General features: G+C 37.0%; 1 protein-coding gene across 8 annotated transcripts in view; it reads right to left on the bottom strand.

Annotated features, from left to right (window-relative positions):
• The window catches only part of LOC123536495 (fibropellin-1-like), a 270,748-nt gene that overhangs the window by 8,383 nt on the left and 243,328 nt on the right, over positions 1–19,037 (bottom strand). For all 8 annotated transcript variants that reach the window (XM_045319702.2, XM_053529202.1, XM_045319707.2 and 5 more), the window contains one exon: positions 13,628–13,762. In XM_045319702.2, the coding sequence (XP_045175637.2) occupies positions 13,628–13,762 (135 nt within the window). The remainder of the gene's footprint in view (positions 1–13,627; positions 13,763–19,037) is intronic.

The raw sequence follows: 19,037 nt of genomic DNA, 5'->3' as shown, positions 1-19,037 counted from the left end.
TGACATTTTTAAAGCTTACATTATCAAGTTGTATGTACGCTTTTGGTGAAATTTAGGCCTATTACACCATGTTATCCTTAAGCCTAAAAAATATTTTCTCATCAAAAATGGCACATTTTTGGTTCACAACTGAATGCAAATGCACGATCTGACGACAATTATGAAATTTAATACAGTGTTCGAAATTCGTGGTAGTCTGATAGCCCGTGGCTACCGAATTTCAGCTCGGGCTACCGATTTTCCGCAGATACAAGCCTGACCAGGCTACCGTTTTTTTCCTAATGTGATTTTTAAAGCAAATAGCTGCGTTCAATAAACGCTTGATGCTCCTGGTGGCATCCTTGTCGATACAAAGCAAGCTAACTCCAAAACGTGGTCAAGTTCAAGGTCAATGTCAAACTGAGGTCAGGTGATGTCTGAAGATGAGGAATGGTCACAGGTTACATCTGCATTAGTACTAAGTCAATTCTAGTTAGGGGTATTGATGCTAGACGAAACGGTCCCATTTGGTTAACCTCGTATGGACGGACAAACGGACGCCCATACGATTCATGTATTGGGTGGTCATTCCATTGTTTGAAAACAATAGAATGACCGCTTAAGGAACAAAAGAATTAAGTGGTTACGGAATAAATACAAAGGATTTCTACTGTCCTAGGCCACACCTCCTACCACCTAAGATACCAATCGTGTGCTCGAACAGACGAACGGATGGATAGGACAATCACTATATGCCTCCCGCATCTGTAGATGCCGGGGGCATAAAAACAACATGCAAATTAAGCGTGTATAGCATCGTGATTTCATACGATCTCCATTAATAAACGCTTATTTATCGTGCATCGTCCAGATTGACGAACGCTTATTGAATTAATGACGAATCGTCCAGATTGAGGAACGCTTACTGAATTATTGAAACTGTATGAGCATGCTCCATTGGGTGGTCAGAATTGCGAGGGAATCGAATTCAAACTATTCCATAAATTTTTCCAAACGAGTGATTTAGAGTTAGTCAGAACACAATCATGCATCAAAAACTTCCACAAATGCAAACCGATGCTGCTCACATTACTTGCTGGAAAATGGTTAGAAGACTGTTCTGATTTATCAATGATTCCTGTTCTCCTTCTAGGAATCCTCAATCGCGCATGCTCTAAGTAAACAATAAACAATATGGCAAACTTCTTGAAATATTTTGACGGTGCGAAACAGGGTTTGAAATGGAAGTCAGGCAGCGAATTGTCGAAGGAAAACAGCAAAAAGCAATATGAAGCAAAGCGCGAACGTGATTTTCAGTCACCGTAGTAGAAAACTAGGCCATGGCTACTTCACGAAGATGGTAAAATGTTCTGTAAATGGTGCAAAGATATGAATCCTGACAGTGATTCATCCTTTGTAAAAGGGATGAAAATATTAGACTTGATTCACTTAAAACTCATGAAAGGATTAAACAACACTTACGCAGTGTTGACAGACATGTTAATGAGCATTCAACTTCACAGGCAACTTCATGTTTGATAAAAAGGAACAAATCTCAAATTGGCCAGCTGTCTATCAAAATGAGAACTGCTCATTTTATTGCCAAACATCACAAGTCATTCCTAGATTATAAACACATTTATGAACTGGACAAAATGAAAGGGTTAGATGTTGGAACATCTTACACGACAGCTAAAGGGGGTGCAACACTATTGCAGTTTATCTTGAGTGTCACCAGGGGAGATGTTTGCCAGAATACTTCTGCTAAATTCTTCTCTCTCACCTGCAATGGTTCCAGTGACTTCACAGTCTATTTACACTCGTACATGTTCAAATGGGGTAATTCAGGACCAGTTCTTATCCACTTAGATTGCCAAGTCTGCTTCATCTAGTGACATACATGGCCAAATTTGTGAAACCTTTGCAAAGCTTGGCTTAGAAAAGGAGTTCAAGACCAAGCTTGTCCGATTCTGTTCAGACGGTGCGTCAAAAATGCAGGGTAAATAAATGTTTTCACACTAACAAGAGGGTCATGATGACCCTGGATCGCTCACCTGAGTAATATGAGCTACATGTTTCAAATGTCAAACTGATGATAAAATATTCAAAAAGTCAGTAGGTCACATTCATGGTCAATGAAATTCAGTTTTATGATTTTTGTGCAAAACTGTGTATGTCATAAAAATTTCAAGGCTGTATCTTAAAAAACAAGAAAGTAGGTCAGTAGGTCAAGGTCACAGTCAAGTGACATCATATTACTTGGGGTCATCAGGTAATTATAATTAAACAGTCTTGGAAATAGGATCAGATGATTTTTTAAGTATTTTTTCCTATATAACTCACATAATAACTAAGTGACCCCAGGGCCGGGCCTCTTTTAACCCCAGGGGCATAATTTGAATAATTTTGGTAGAGGACTACTAGACAATGCATCATACCAAATATCAAAAGCCTAGGTCGTACGGTTTCAGATAAAAAGATTTTTAAAGCTTTTTCCTATATAAGTCTATATACAAGAAGGTCATGATGACCCTGGATCGCTCACCAGAGTAATATGAGCTACATGTTTCAAATGTCAAACTGATGATTTTTTTTAGAATTATTTTGGAAGATTTTCCGATGTACAATCAAGTAACCCCTGGGGCGGGGCCAATTTTACCCCGTGGGTCATGATTTGAACAAATTTTGTAGAAGTCTACTAGGTAATGCTACATGTCAAATATCTAAGATCTAGGCCTTCTGGTTTATTTTTAGAAATTTTTTGAAGATTTTCCTATGTAAAATCAAGTGACCCCTGGGGCTGGGTCAATTTTGACCCCGGAGGTCATGATTTGAACAAAGTTCCACTAGGTAATGCTATATGTGAAATATCTAAGCTCTAGGCCTTCTAGTTTATTTTTAGAAAATTTTTGAAGATTTTCCTATGTAAAATCAAGTGACCCCTGAGGCGGGGTCAATTTTGACCCCGGGGCTCATGATTTGAACAAAGGTCCACTAGACAATGCTATATGTGAAATATCTAAGCTCTAGGCCTTCTGGTTTATTTTAAGAAATTTTTTGAAGATTTTCCTATGTAAAATCAAGTGACCCCTGGGGCGGGGTCATGATTTGAACAAATTTTGTAGAGGTCCATTAGGCAATGCTACATGTGAAATATCTAAGCTCTAGGCCTTCTGGTTTATTTTTAGAAAATTTGAAGATTTTTCTATGTACAATCAAGTAACCCCATGGGGCGGGGTCAATATGACCCCTGGGTCATGATTTGAATAAATTTTGTAGAAGTCTACTAGGCAATGCTACATGTGAAATATCTAAGATACAGGCCTTCTGGTTTATTTTCAGAAAAATTTTGAAGATTTTCCTATGTAAAATCAAGTGACCCCTGGGGCGGGGTCAATTTTGACCCCAGGGGTATGATTTGAATAAATTTTGTAGAGGTCCATTAGGCAATGCTATACGTGAAATATCTAAGCTGTAGGCCTTCTGGTTTATTTATTAGAAAATTTTTGAAGATTTTCCTATGTAAAATCAAGTGACCCCTGGGGCGGGGTCAATTTTTATCCCGGGGTCATGATTTGAAAAAAATTTGTAGAGGTCCACTAGGCAATGCTACAGGTGAAATATCTAAGCTCTAGGCCTTCTGGATTATTTTTAGAAATTTTTTGAAGATTTTCCTATGTAAAATCCCCCTGGGGCGGGGTCAATTTTGACCCCAGGGTCATGATTTGAACAACTTTAGTAGAGGTCCATTAGGCAATGCTACATGTCAAATATCTAAGCTCTAGGGCTTCTGGTTTTTGAGAAGAAGATTTTTTAAGATTTTCCTATGTAAAATCAAGTGACCCCTGGGGCGGGGTCATGATTTGAACAAACTTGGTAGAGGTCCACTAGGCAATGCTTCACACCAAATATCTAAGCTCTAGGGCTTCTGGTTTTTGAGAAGAAGATTTTTAAAGTTTTTCCTTTCGGTTGCCATGGCAACCAGAGTTCTGCATGGAATTCAATTCTTTGAACAATTTTTGTAGAGCTTCACCCAAGGAACATTCCTGTGAAGTTTGGATGAAATTGGCTTAGTGGTTTATGAGGAGATGTTGTTTAAAGGAAAGTGTGGACGGCCGGACGCCGGACGGTGAGCGATCACAATAGCTCACCCCGAGCACTTTATGCTCAGGTGAGCTAAAAACTTGGGACCCCTTGGGGGCCTCTTTTCACCCAAGGGGTACAATTTGAAGAATTTTGGTTGAGGACCATCAGACAATGCTACAAACCAAATATCAAAGGTCAAAGTGTTGTGGTTTCAAACAAGAAGATTTTTAAACTTTTTTTCCTATATGTCTATGTAAAACTTGGGACCCCCGGGGCGGGGCCATATTTGACCCTAGGGGGATAATTTGAACAATCATGGTAGAGGACCACTAGATGATGCTACATACTAAATATCAAAGCCCTAGGCCATGTGGTTAATTTGTACAAGAAGATTTTCAAAGTTTTCCCTATATAAGTCTATATAAACCATGTGACCCCCGGGGCGGGGCCATATTTGACCCTAGGGGGATAATTTGAACAATTTTTGGTAGAGGACCACTAGATGATGCTACATACCAAATATCATAGCCCTCGGCCATGTGGTTTTGAACAAGAAGATTTTCAAAGTTTTCCCTATATTAGTCTATATAAACCATGTGACCCCCAGGGCGGGGCCATATTTGACCCTATGGGGATAATTTGATCAATTTTGGTAGAGGACCACTAGATGATGCTACTAACCAAATTATCAAAGCCCTAGGCCCTGTGGTATTGGACAAGATTTTTTCCTTTTTTTTCTTTTGGTTGCCATGGCAACCAGAGTTCTGCATGGAATTCAATTCTTTGAATAATTTTGAAAGGGGGCCACCTAAGGATCATTCCTGTGAAGTTTGGTGTAATTCTGCCCAGTGGTTTTCAAGAAGAAGATTTTTTTAGAAATTGTTGACGGACGACGCACGACTGATGATGGACATCAAGCGGTCACAATAGCTCACCTTGTCACTTCATGACAGGTGAGCTAAAAAGCTTATCCATTGAAAACAAAATATACTTATTCACATGAAGAATGTGATGTGAAAGATTCAAGCTGAAGCTACTGTTGAATACAACTTGTCAGTTTTAGGTTAATGATAATCACCATAATGCAATCATACTTGAACACAAGAAAAGCAATATGCCTTATTAGATATATTATACCCCCACATAATGATAAAAAGATTTTTAAAGCTTTGTCCTATATAAGTCTATATACAAGAGGGTCATGATGACCCTGGATCGCTCACCAGAGTAATATGAGCTACATGTTTCAAATGTCAAACTGATGATTTTTAGAATTATTTTGGAAGATTTTTCTATGTACAATCAAGTAACCCCATGGGGCAGGGTCAATTTGACCCCCGAGGGTCATGATTTGAACAAATTTTGTAGAAGTCTACTAGGCAATGCTACATGTCAAATATCTAAGATCTAGGCCTTCTGGTTTATTTTTTAGAAATTTTTTGAAGACTTTCCTATGTAAAATAAAGTGACCCCTGGGGCAGGGTCAATTTTGACCCCGGGGGTCATGATTTTAATAAGTTTTGTAGAGGTCCATTAGGCAATGCTACAGGTTAAATATCTAAGCTCTAGGCTTTCTGGTTAATTTTTAGAAAATTTTTGAAGATTTTCCCATGTAAAATCAAGTGACCCGGGGGCAGAGTCATTTTTGACCCCGGGGGTCGTGATTTGAGCAAATTTTGTAGAGGTCCATGAGGCAATGCTACATGTCAAATATCTAAGCTCTAGGCCTTCTGGTTTATTTTTAAAAAAAAATTTGAATATTTTCCTATAGAAATCTATGTAAAATCAAGTGACCCTTGGGGCGGGGTCAATTTTGATCCTGGGGTCATGATTTGAACAACTTTAGTAGAGGTCCACTAGTCAATGCTACATGTCAAATATCTAAGCTCTAGGGCTTCTGGTTTTTGAGAAGAAGATTTTTTAAGATTTTCCTATGTAAAATCAAGTGACCCCTGGGGCGGGGTCAATTATGACCCCGGGGTCATGATTTGAAACAACTTGGTAGAGGTCCACTAGGCAATGCTTCACACCAAATATCTAAGCTCTAGGGCTTCTGGTTTTTGAGAAGAAGATTTTTAAAGTTTTTCCTTTCGGTTGCCATGGCAACCAGAGTTCTGCATGGAATTCAATTCTTTGGACAATTTTGAAAGGGGACCACCCAAGGAACATCCCTGTGAAGTTTCATCAAAATTGGCCTGTTGGTTTATGAGGAGATGTTGTTTAAAGGAAAGTGTGGACGGACGCCAGACGGTGAGCGATCACAATACCTCACCCTGAGCACTTTGTGCTCAGGTGAGCTAAAAACCCACCCCCACATAGTGACTGTCCACTGTCACAAGGACTTGAACTTGCATTTAAGGACACTATTAAGAAAGTGTCACTCTTATATTTGTGTTAAATATGTACAAACAAAAATGATATAAAATGTTTAAATAGATAACTTGATATTTAAGGCCATACCAAATTGATTAATAGTTCTTCGGAAAATTTTCAAAAAAAATGGGAGCGAGCGAGCTACATGTATTATGAACGCATGGATTCCAATCAATATCACTTTGACGCATTAAAACAGCGATAAAACCTGTTTACCGTTATCTTTCCGGACCGCGTAATCAGAAAAAAATATAAAAAATTCGGCGATTTTTATGTACGTGCGGGCGGTTGAATTTTTTTTCTTTTTCTCGGGAATGAAATCATTGATGCGGTAGTTCCGACGAACGACAAATCAATTTGGTATGGCCTAAATAACAAAAAATGAGATCAGTAAGATAGCACGCTGATTTCAAATGATATATCTGAAAGGGAGTTTGAATACATCAAGGAAGTACAGAAGGCCTCCCTGTCCAGCATAAAGGACGCAAATCCTCTGGTCATGTTGCTCGACTTGTGGAATCTATTCTCAGGCACATGACCAGTAGCTTTCCGATATCTACAATCATTGGCACCATACCTATAACTGGCTTTAAAAACTGGCCCACTGAAAAGTCTACTATTCAAGGTTTTTAAACATTTTGACGAAACCATTCCTGTTCTGTTCAGTTCAGTTCAGCTGAATGTTCTTGTTGTTTGTTGCTTTGTGCTGTTTTAAGTTTTACCCTTTTTAAATTAGTTTCAATTTATCTGCCCCCAACTGTGAATTAGTTTTAATCTCCATTACTTCCAATATGTTTTTTCTATTAAATTGGTGTTAATTCTGTAAATCATAGGTCCGTGTAATAATATTCGTATGTTTGTACATATTATAGTGAATTTAAAGACTAGAGTACAATTAAGTTTTTTTAATTACTGTGAAATCTTTATTATTTGTGGGGGATTAACTCTTGTGGTTGAGCTCAACCATGAATTTAAGTCCCAATGAACAAATTGTGCCCACTATAATTTTTAATTGTACGCAAAGTCGCAAACAAGAGGACCATGATGGTCCTGAATCGCTAACCTCTTCCCACATGACCCAGTTTTGAGTATGATGTCGTTTTTTTTATTATTTAACATAGTGACCTAGTTTTTGAGCTCATGTGACCCAGTTTTGAACTTGACCTAAATATTATCAAGATAAATTTTCTGACCAATTTTCATGAAGACCCATTGAAAAATATAGTCTCTAGAGAGGTCACAAAGTTTTTCTATTATTTGACCTATTGACCTAGTTTTCAAAGGTACGTGACCCTGTTTTGAACTTTACCTAGATATCTCCAAGGTGAACATTCTCACTAATTTTCATGAAGATCTCATGAAAAATATGACCTTTAGAGAGGTCACAAGGTTTTTCTATTTTTATACCTACTGGCCTAGTTTTTGACCGCACGTGACCCAGTTTCAAAACTGACCTAGATATCATCAAGGTGAACATTCCGATCAATTTTCATGAAGATCCATTGAAAAATATGGCCTCTAGAGAGGTCAAAAGATTTTTCTAATTTTAGACCTACTGACCTAGTTTTTTAAGGCACGTGACCCAGTTTCAAACTAGACCTAGATATCATCAAGATGAACATTCAGACCAACTTTCATACAGATCCCATGAAAAGTATGGCCTCTAGAGAGGTCACAAGGTTTTTTTATTATTTGACCTACTGACCTAGTTTTTTAAGGCACGTGACCCAGTTTCAAAATTGACCTAGATATCATCAAGGTGAACATTCTGACCAATTCTCACGAAGATCCATTCAAGGGTATGGCCTCTAGAGAGGTCACAAGGTTTTTCTATTTCAAGACCTACTGACCTAGTTTTTGATCGCAGTTGACCCAGTTTCAAACCTGACCTATATATCATCAAGATAAACATTCAGACCAACTTTCATACAGATCCCATGAAAAATATGGCCTCTAGAGAGGTCACAACGTTTTTTCATTATTTGACCTACTGACCTAGTTTTTGATGGCACGTGACTCACTTTCAAACTTGACCTAGATATCATCAAGATGAACATTCTGACCAATTTTTATGGAGATCCATTCAATAGTATGGCTTCTAGAGAGAGGTCACAAGTTTTTTCTATTTTTAGACCTACTGACCTAGTTTTTGATCGCACATGACCCTGTTTCAAACTTGACCTAGATATCATCAAGATGAACATTCAGACCAACTTTCATACAGATTTCATGAAAAATATGGCCTTTAGAGAGGTCACAAGGTTTTTCTATTGTTTGACCTACTGGCCTAGTTTTTGAAGGCACGTGACCCACTTTCAAACTCGACCTAGATATCATCAAGATGAACATTCAGACCAACTTTCATACAGATCCCATGAAAAATATGGCCTCTAGAGAGGTTACAAGGTTTTTCTATTATTTGACCTACTGACCTAGTTTTTGATGGCATGTGACCCACTTTCGAATTTGACCTAGATATCATCAAGGTGAACATTCTGGCCAATTTTCATGAAGATCCCATGAAAAATATGGCCTCTAAAGAGGTCACAAGGTTTTTCTATTTTTAGACCTACTGACCTAGTTTTTGAAGGCACATGACCCAGTTTCAAACTTAACCTAGATATCATCAAGATGAACATTCAGACCAACTTTCATACAGATCCCATGAAAAATATGGCCTTTAGAGAGGTCACAACGTTTTTCTATTATTTGACCTACTGACCTAGAATTTTGATGGCACGTAACCCAGTTTCAAACTTGACCTAGATATAATCAAGGTGAACGTTCTGACCAATTTTCATGAAGATCTTATGAAATATATGGCCTCTAGAGTGGTCACAAAGTTTTTCTATTTTTAGACCTACTGACCTAGTTTTTGATGGCCCGTGACCCACTTTCAAACTTGACCTAGATATCATCAAGGAGAACATTCTGACCAATTTTCATGAAGGTCTTGTGAAATATATGGCCTCTAGAGAGGTCACAATGTTTTTCTATTTTTAGACCTACTGACCTACTTTTTGGCCACACGTGACCCAGTTTCGAACTTGACCTAGAATTTACCAAGATGAACATTCTGACCCATTTTCATAAAGATCCTGTGAAAACTGTGACCTCTAGAGATGTCACAAGGAAAAGTTTACGCACAGACGACGGACGCTGCGCGATCACAAAACTCACCTTGTCACTTCGTGACAGGTGAGCTAAAAAAGACACCATAGCCGTTTGATCTGATCCATAGTTGTATGCATGCGGCAGTACTAACCTGCAGCTTTCGTGTAGTTTATAGAGGCTCCATGAACGATAAACATAGGTATGAGTGGAAATAAAACTGACTATTTCATTTAGAAATGTACCCGTGGTTTGTTTATGACATGCTTGTCGAAGTAAAAGTAGATACTAAAAATAGAAGTTTGACGCAACGTCACCTGCCAAATGCACTATAATACGGTTGTTATTTGATTTTTTCGGCCCCACTATGCAATGTTAAAATACACTAGCTTTTATTTTTACTGACATGTAGTAAAATACTACGACTTTGGAACTATTAAATATTATAAATTAATTGCTAGATTTGCGTCCGATGCATTAATACCTAATTCACATTACATGTTTCTCGGCAGGAAATAACACATGCACAAGTTGAAACAGCATGACCTTGATGTAAGAGGCCTCGGTTATAAGTGTGACACATCTTCTAAATATGGTTAACATTTGTGTCAAATTATTTTCAAATCCCTTGATAAATCGCAGAGTTATGGACCAGACAAGAAACACCTTTGACTTCTAAGTGTGACCTTGACCTTGGAGCTAGGGGTCAGGGTCTTGCACATGACACCTAATCTCATTATAGGGAACATTTATGCCAAGTAATTTCAAAATCCCTTCATCAATGGCAGAGTTATGGACCGGACAAGAAACAGACAATGTTAACCTTTGACCTCTGTGACTTTGACCTTGGTGTTAGGGGTCTTACTCGTGACACGTCATCTCAATATGGTGAACATTTATGTCAAGTAATTTCAAAATGCCTTAATGAATGGCAGAGTTATGGACCGGACACAAAACATACCCTGTTAACCTTTGACTTGTGTGACCTTGACCTTGGAGCTAGGGGTCTAGGTCTTGCGCATGACACGTTGTCTCATTATGGTAAACATTTATGCCAAGTTCTTTCAAAATCCCTTCATGGATGGCAGAGTTATGGACCGAACATGAAACAGACATGTAACCTTTGTCCTCTATGTGTGACCTTGACCTTGGAGCTAGGGATGTGGGTCTTGCGCATGACAAGTTGTTTCATTATGGTGAACGTTTATGCAAAGTAATTTCAAAATCCCTTTATGGATGGAAGAGTTACAGCCCGGACCTAAATTTGCTTCTGCAGTTTCTGTTTGGCATCACTTAAGCATAGTCCAAATGTATCCGTGACACCAAACCACTATTGCCAGTAACACAGGCAAGTCAGCTGAACATTTCTACATTGTTTTCTGCAAGAAAATCTTCAAAACACATTTAAAACACAAAATTGAAACTTTCAGACATATTGCTGCAAATGAAAAACTAGGAATACTAGGAGCATTTTAGAAAAACTAGGAGCACTTTTAAAAAACTAGGACAACTAGGAATGGCTGGAGAGCCTGTTTTGATGATGTTACAAACTAAGTTTGATGGAGATCCATCTAGCAGTTCATGAGAAATTCTTCAAAGATTTTTCTATTTTTTATCTCTTATCCCATTTTAGGGGCCAACGTAAACCATTTGAATAAATTTAATACAAGTTCATGCAAGAACGCTACTGACCAAGTTCGGTGTAATCACAACAAGTAGATTCAGAGGAGATGTTTAAGTAAAAAAATTGACACATGACTCAGTACAAAGGACAACGGACCATCCACCTATATACTGCTAGCTCACCTTGAACAAAGTTCAGGTGACTTAGCTAAACAATCATACGTAAAATATTAATTTGTGTTTGGTAAATACAAATCAGGGTTGCCACTTAGTTGAGAAAATGAAATTCCCTGACTTTTCCCTGACCATACTTTTCACTGACCATCACCATATTTTTTCGGCCACCTCCTCCCCTACAGCCGTCCGTGTTCACGAAAGACCCTGAAAATTCACAGGATAGTCGGTCTGGTAAACATGATTTTTTTACAGGAGCCAATATTTTACCAGACCGAATTCTTTTTAATAAATTTGATATCTGATCTTTAAAATTAGTATTTATACATAGTCTGTATAGACAGCATTACACAAATTACATTCCTTAAGTTTATTTCCACATATTAATTGAAACAGATTTCAGACATTAAGTTTTCAGACTGTAAAAAGTCTCCCAGTACTTGGATTCAGTGTCATTATATTTTCTGGTCCTTTGGAATCATGGAGTCCATTCAACATTTTGTGTAATAGAGTCCCGCTTAAGCCGGTGCTAGGGGGCGTGAGAGGTGTCGCACAATTCATTACCTCTCATGAACAGACTCAATCAAACTGAGTCTGCTGTTATTCTTCTTGGTTACATTCTTTGCTTCCAAAGGATCATTTTACAGATTTTATTCATATTCATTTTCTATATCATCGCTGTCTTTTCCCCCCACAAGTCTATTGTTTGCACGGAGTCACAATGATGCTGACATAGAAAGAGAAAGATGACCTCGGAATTTCCGGGAATTCCAGTCTGGTTTCCGCATACTTAAATCCAGTACCATCCACGATTAGTTGGAAAAGAGCATCCAATTTTGGTAACGCGCGTTCTTAGAATAGTCATGACTCATGACATCATGAGGGGTTTCCACTATCTATTTTAAGGACCAATCAAACAAGGGCTTATTAAAATATAGTTTGACAATAATTTCTCGGGATTCCATGTTACAATAATAATGAAAGAAAGGTAGTTTTTTTTTGTTCAAACTTTAGCGAAATCGTGGAGGACTTTCTTCATATCATATTGACCTGCAATTTTTATCGTACACTCTGTCTTGTGAACTTGATATATCACGGCAGACTGGATCAAAATGTACTGGACATGTCCGATGGCTTTCGCGACCTCTGGTCCAATCCAACCTTTTATATTTATTTTGTTTCAGACGTAACAAACTCTCATTAACAAATACCAAAAATATATGAGTGTGAACATGATAATGATGATATTAACTAGAGATGCTTTTGAGAAAAGCGCATGTCTCCCACAACTGCCCAATGAAAAATGACTAGTTTCTCTGGATGGTCTAGACGAATGGATCCAATCAGTAATTCAAGGGCCATAATTCAAAAGTGCCAAAGCGGATTTGGCTATTTATCAAGCTTGGCCGAGGTCTTATAGTCAAACACATTTTGTTCAAGTTTGGTGAAGATCCGATGAGAAATGTTCGACTTTAGTGCGGACAAGCTTTGTGACAGTACTGCACAATGAAAAATGACTAGTTTCTCTGGATTGTCTTGACAAATGGATCCAATCAGTAATGCAATGGCCATAATTCAAAAGTGCCTTAGCGGATTTGGCTAGTTATCGATGGTCAAACACATTTGTTCAAGTTTGGTGAAGATCCGATGAGAAATGTTCGACTTAAAGAGTGTGGACAAGCTTTGTTACAGTGGTGCCCAATGAAAAATTACTAGTTTCTCTGGATGACCTAGACAAATGGATCCATTTTTGGTAATTCAAGGGCCATAATTCTGAAGTGCCTAGGCCGATTTGCCTAGTTATCGAACTTGGCCGAGCACTTATTGGCAGACACATTTTGTTGAAGTTTGGTGAAGATCGGATGAAAAATGTTCAACTGTGTGGACAAGCTTTGTGACAGACAGACTGGAGTAAATCAATATGTCTCCCAAACCACTGTGTGGTGGGAGACATAATTAGTGACAAAAACTGACTTGACCTGACTTGGCTATAAACACACCTCTCACAACTACACCAAAATGTGTTTGGAAATACTTATAAATACTGCTTGAAGACTGCCATAGCCACCAAACAATTTAAACATCGACCCTGAATTTCATTTTTCCTGACTTTTCTAAAATATTATTTTTAGTGACCATTATCAAGATTTCCCTGACAATTCACTGACCTTGAAAAAAAAAAAACACATTTTTCTCTGACTTTTCAAGGTAAGTGGCAACCCTGCAAATTAAAGTGTTTTTACTTTTAACAGAAAATTATCTTGCAATCATGAATATTTACCTGTACCACAAACACCATTAACTGCAGTGTAGCCTGAGGAACATTTACAATTGCTTGTTGTTGTATCACATTCACTTTTAGCATCAAGAGCTGTGCATGATTTGTGATGGCTGTCACAAGTGTAACCACCGAGGACTGAAAATACATACGGTTCTTAAACCTGTACATGAAAAATTACAGATCAACTAAACAGTACAACTATCATAGGCAGGGACCTGAATCTTGGCGATATAAACTGGCAATCAAAAACTGTAAACCCAGGTATCCCCCACTTAGAAGATTATGTAATATGTAGTATGCATCCCTTTTAACAGATAATGGTACTGTCCAAATTGAAAGAAGGACAAGAGAAATTCAGTAGGGTAAGGGTTAAGAATAAGTTAGAAGAACTAATTTCAAGTCATAAACCAAGTAAGGTTGTTTCTGCTACACAGCACCTTCCATGGCTGAATTTTGAAATTAAAAAATTGAAGAAGAAACACGACATGCTTAAAAGAGAAGTAAAAATTTCACTTTGTTATTAAATTTTTGATTCAAAAGAAAACTGAAAATGCTTTCTGGGATCATATGAATAACATTGTTTGTAGTACTGAAGAACATAAACATGGCACAACCAAAAGTTTCTGGGGTTTTATAAAAAGTTTACAAAATGATTCTTATTGGGTTTTAAAATCTAGCACCAAAGACAAGTCTGAAATTTCAAACAGACAATTTTCTTCTGTTTTCACAAATGATCCAGATCATAATCTACCAAACCTTGGACCTAGCCCTTTTGCCAGCATGTCTGAAATAAACGTAGGAAACACAAATATAGAACACAAAATTGGTGTAATTTTGTGACTTACTTCGCATTTTGTTACAAGCATAACATGTTACATGGATGCTTCTATTGTTACACGTGTCTAAAATTAATAACCCTAATAGAAGAAGATGACATTTTAAGTAAGTGCACTGTGCATATGTATTTTTACTGATTCGCTGTTGAGTAATGTAACATTATGTTATGCTTGTAACAAATGCGAAGTATGTCACCATATTGGGCCAATTTTATGCCCTATCTCGGAAACAGGCATGCGTAAACAGACATGACGTCAGACGTGTTGTGATGTTATAAAGACGCACACAACATAAAGTTCCATTTTATTTTATTTTTTGCTGCATAACGTTATGAAATTCTCATTAAGTAAAATAATTTGAATCGAGAAATATACTATAAAGAACAAAGTGCCACTACAATTTTTCATCCTGTTTTAAGCAATTAATTTAAAATTCATACACAATGTATGAGAGGGTGGAACTATATCTCTCACAGTGTGAAAATACAGATTTCATATTTTCACAGTGTGTGATGAGATATGAAAATATTTAACTGATAGAATACAGTATTTCATTAGTTAGCATAAAATAAAAACTATATATTTACTAAAAATGTTTCTCGGCCAAATTTATGAAATGGGGTACAACATGCATAACATTTTCACTACAAATAGACACCTCTTCTCAGACTCTCGTAACATAAGTAACATCCCTGTAACACTCCTGTAAAATCCTTGTTACAACTGCAAAACACTTCAGCAGATGTTTTTCAGCTGAATTAAGAAATGGGCGAGGGCTTAGAGCGAAACAGGTCTATCTGTATATAGAAATAGAAGCAGACAGACCAGTTTCGCTCTAAGCCCTCGTGGGGAAACATTTTCACTACAAATAGACACCTCTTCTCAGACTCATGTAATGTATTTTAGTAACATCTATGTAACATCCTTGTATATAACTATACTAAAGACAATTTTCATCTGAATGTAAGAAATGGGGTGTAACATGCGCCACATTTTTACTTCAAATTGACGCCTCTTCTCAGACACATGTAACATAAGTAACTTCCAGGTAACATCCTTGTTACATCTAAGTAACACTACTAAAAACGTTTTTCAGTCAAATTAAAGATATGGGGTGTAACATGCGTAGCATTTTAACTACAGATAGATGCCTCTTCTCAAACTCACTAACATAAGTAAAATCCATGTAACACATCTGTAACATCCTTGCTACATCTAAATAACACTTCTAAAGACGTTTTTCAGCCAAATTTATGAAATCATTTAGACAAATTCAATATCCTGGAGGATAATCAGCACGATTTTCAAGCCCGGCAGTCTTGCAAAACCCTGGTTTTATTCATGATTTAGCTCAGTCAATACAGCAAAGCCAGTTTGATGTTGCCATTATGGATTTCCCCAAAGCCTTCAATGTAGTCCACAATGGTAGACTGCTCTTAAAATTAGCCCATATGGCATCAGGGGCTCTACTCATTCTTTATGTGTTCCACTTGCAAACATGAGAGTGGACAAGGCTAAATTTGAAGTTTTTCAAGTAATTCGAGGGCCATAATCCAAGACTGACTGGGGCGATTTGGGTAGATATCCAACTTGGCCACGATATTATGCCACAAACATCGTCAGCAAGTTTGGTGAAGATCGAATGAAAACTGTTTGACTTAGAGAGCTGACATTCTCTAGACGTCTGCTGCCCGCCACAGGTGTTCACATAATACGCCCCATAGGTCATAGGACGAAAGGGGCAAACAAACATATTTTGAGGGTGACTTGAATGAAATGCTTACAGTAAATCAGGTTCTATGCTAACAGTGAATTTTCCAAGTAGAATGAAACATTTTGACAATGTTTACCCGATGACTCTTCATTGTTCAGGAAAATGGTAATTACTACTGCTGTCAGTTATAACTAGAACTGTCACAGGAGTGACTCATACCCCCACCATAAGGTCTTGTCACAGAAGAATGGCAACCATAAGAAATCTTAAAAATACTTTGGAGTACTTCATCCTGGGCTTCCACATATAATATAAGTAATACTAGTATAATACTAGTATAGTAATACTAGTAAATATATTAAATCTCTATTAGAGATACACTAAAAGTGAATACAAAAAAGTGTCTTACCGACCCATGTAACCACAGAAAAATGTATTTACTTTTTACACAGGACTTATAATAAAAAAGTTAGAAAATACATCAAAATTAACCTTAAATTCTAGGTAAAAGGGGACACAATTCAAGAAAAATTAGTGTCAGAGTTATGCACCTTGTGTCACATGATGTGGGTGATGAGGTGGAACATCTATTTTAAGTCTGAATCAAATCCATTCAGTAGTAACTGAGATATAGTGAAAATACATCAAAATTAACCTTAAATTCTAAGTAAAAAGGGGCATAATTCATGAAAAATTGGTGTCAGAATTATGCACCTTGTGTCACATGATGTGGGTGATGAGGTGGAACATCTATTTTAAGTCTGAATCAAATCCATTTTGTAACAATTGAGATGTAGTGAAAATACATCAAAATCAACCTTAAATTTAAAGTAAAAGGGGACATAATTCATAAAAAATTTATGTCAGAGTTAAGCACCTTATGTCACATCATCTGGGTGATGAGATGGAACAATTATTTTAAGTTTGAATCAAATCCATTTAGTAATAACTGAGATATAGTGAAAATACAACAAAATTAACCTTAAATTCTAAGTAAAAGGGGACATAATTCATGAAAACTTGGTGTCAGAGTTATGCACCTTGTGTCACATGATGTGGGCACATGATGTGGGTGATGAGGTGGAACATCTATTTTAAGTCTGAATCAAATCCATTCAGTAGTAACTGAGATATAGTGAAAATACATCAAAATTAACCTTAAATTCTAAGTAAAAAGGGGCATAATTCATGAAAAATTGGTGTCAGAGTTATGCACCTTGTGTCACATGATGTGGGTGATGAGGTGGAACATCTATTTTAAGTTTGAATCAAATCCATTTTGTAATAATTGAGATGTAGTGAAAATACATCAAAATCAACCTTAAATTTAAAGTAAAAGGGGACATAATTCATAAAAAATTTAGGTCAGAGTTAAGCACCTTATGTCACATCATCTGGGTGATGAGATGGAACAACTATTTTAAGTTTGAATCAAATCCATTTAGTAATAACTGAGATATAGTGAAAATACAACAAAATTAACCTTAAATTCTAAGTAAAAGGGGAAATAATTCATGAAAACTTGGTGTCAGAGTTATGCAACTTGTGTCACATGATGTGGGCACATGATGTGGGTGATGAGGTGGAACATCTATTTTAAGTCTGAATCAAATCCATTCAGTAGTAACTGAGATATAGTGAAAATACATCAAAATTAACCTTAAATTCTAAGTAAAAAGGGGCATAATTCATGAAAAATTGGTGTCAGAGTTATGCACCTTGTGTCACATGATGTGGGTGATGAGGTGGAACATCTATTTTAAGTTTGAATCAAATCCATTTAGTAATAACTGAGATATAGTGAAAATACAACAAAATTAACCTTAAATTCTAAGTAAAAGGGGACATAATTCATGAAAACTTGGTGTCAAGAGTTATGCACCTTGTTTCACATGTATTTCAAGCTTGAATCAAATCCATTTGGTAATAACTGAGATAATAGATTTCGGGACGCGACGGGACGGGACGCGACAAAACTGACTCCTATATACCCCCCTCAAACATGTTTGGTGGGGGTATAACAATAGACTTCTCCATGTTTGAATTTCTGTACATTTAATAATTATAGGTGGTGATGGCAAGTGGAAAATTCGTAATTATGGGTAGTGGGGTTGGAGGAAAATGAAAAATTACAGGTGGTGGGGTTGTTCAAAATGTACCTTCATACCCTCCCATACAATTAATTCTGGAAAACTGATACAAAAATACATGCATTGTACTTTTATTAAATAAAAGGGAAGTAATTTTCTTGTACCAACAAAACAAAGTTAACTGTGGCACCTGTGACCTTTGCACATATCTTGTTATAGTGAATTATCAGAATATTTATGGCACATTATTTAAATATACACCCATGTACAAACATTATTTAAATATACACCCATGTATAAAAAGAGCTACCAAGAAAAAAACAAGAGGGTCATGATGACCTTTATGGCTTTCCTGTTAAACTTCGCCTTCGAATTATCAAGATAAACATTCTGACCTTGATTCATTCATAAATGTGGCCTCTACAGTATTAACAAGCTTTTTTCTTTGATTCGAGCGGGTGACCTAGTTTTTGACCCCACATGACCAAGTTTCAACCTTGGCCTAGGAATCATCAACAATCTGACCAAGTTTTTATGAGAAATAGTGTTAATAAGCTTTTCCTTTAAGCTTTTCCTTTGATTTGACTGGATGATCTAGTTTTTGACCCAATATGACCCAGTTTTGAATTTGGCATAGGAATCATCAAGATAAACATTCTGACCATGTTTCATGTGACCTTGACCTGACACAATACAGACTCTGTTAACCATTGACCTCTTAAGTTTGACCTTGACCTTGAAGCTAGGGGTCTGGGTCTTACACATGACAT

This window comes from Mercenaria mercenaria, chromosome 17 (genome assembly GCF_021730395.1).
Source record: "Mercenaria mercenaria strain notata chromosome 17, MADL_Memer_1, whole genome shotgun sequence".
Classification (NCBI taxonomy): Eukaryota; Metazoa; Mollusca; class Bivalvia; order Venerida; family Veneridae; genus Mercenaria; species Mercenaria mercenaria.
This window is presented reverse-complemented; position numbering and strand designations above follow the sequence as displayed.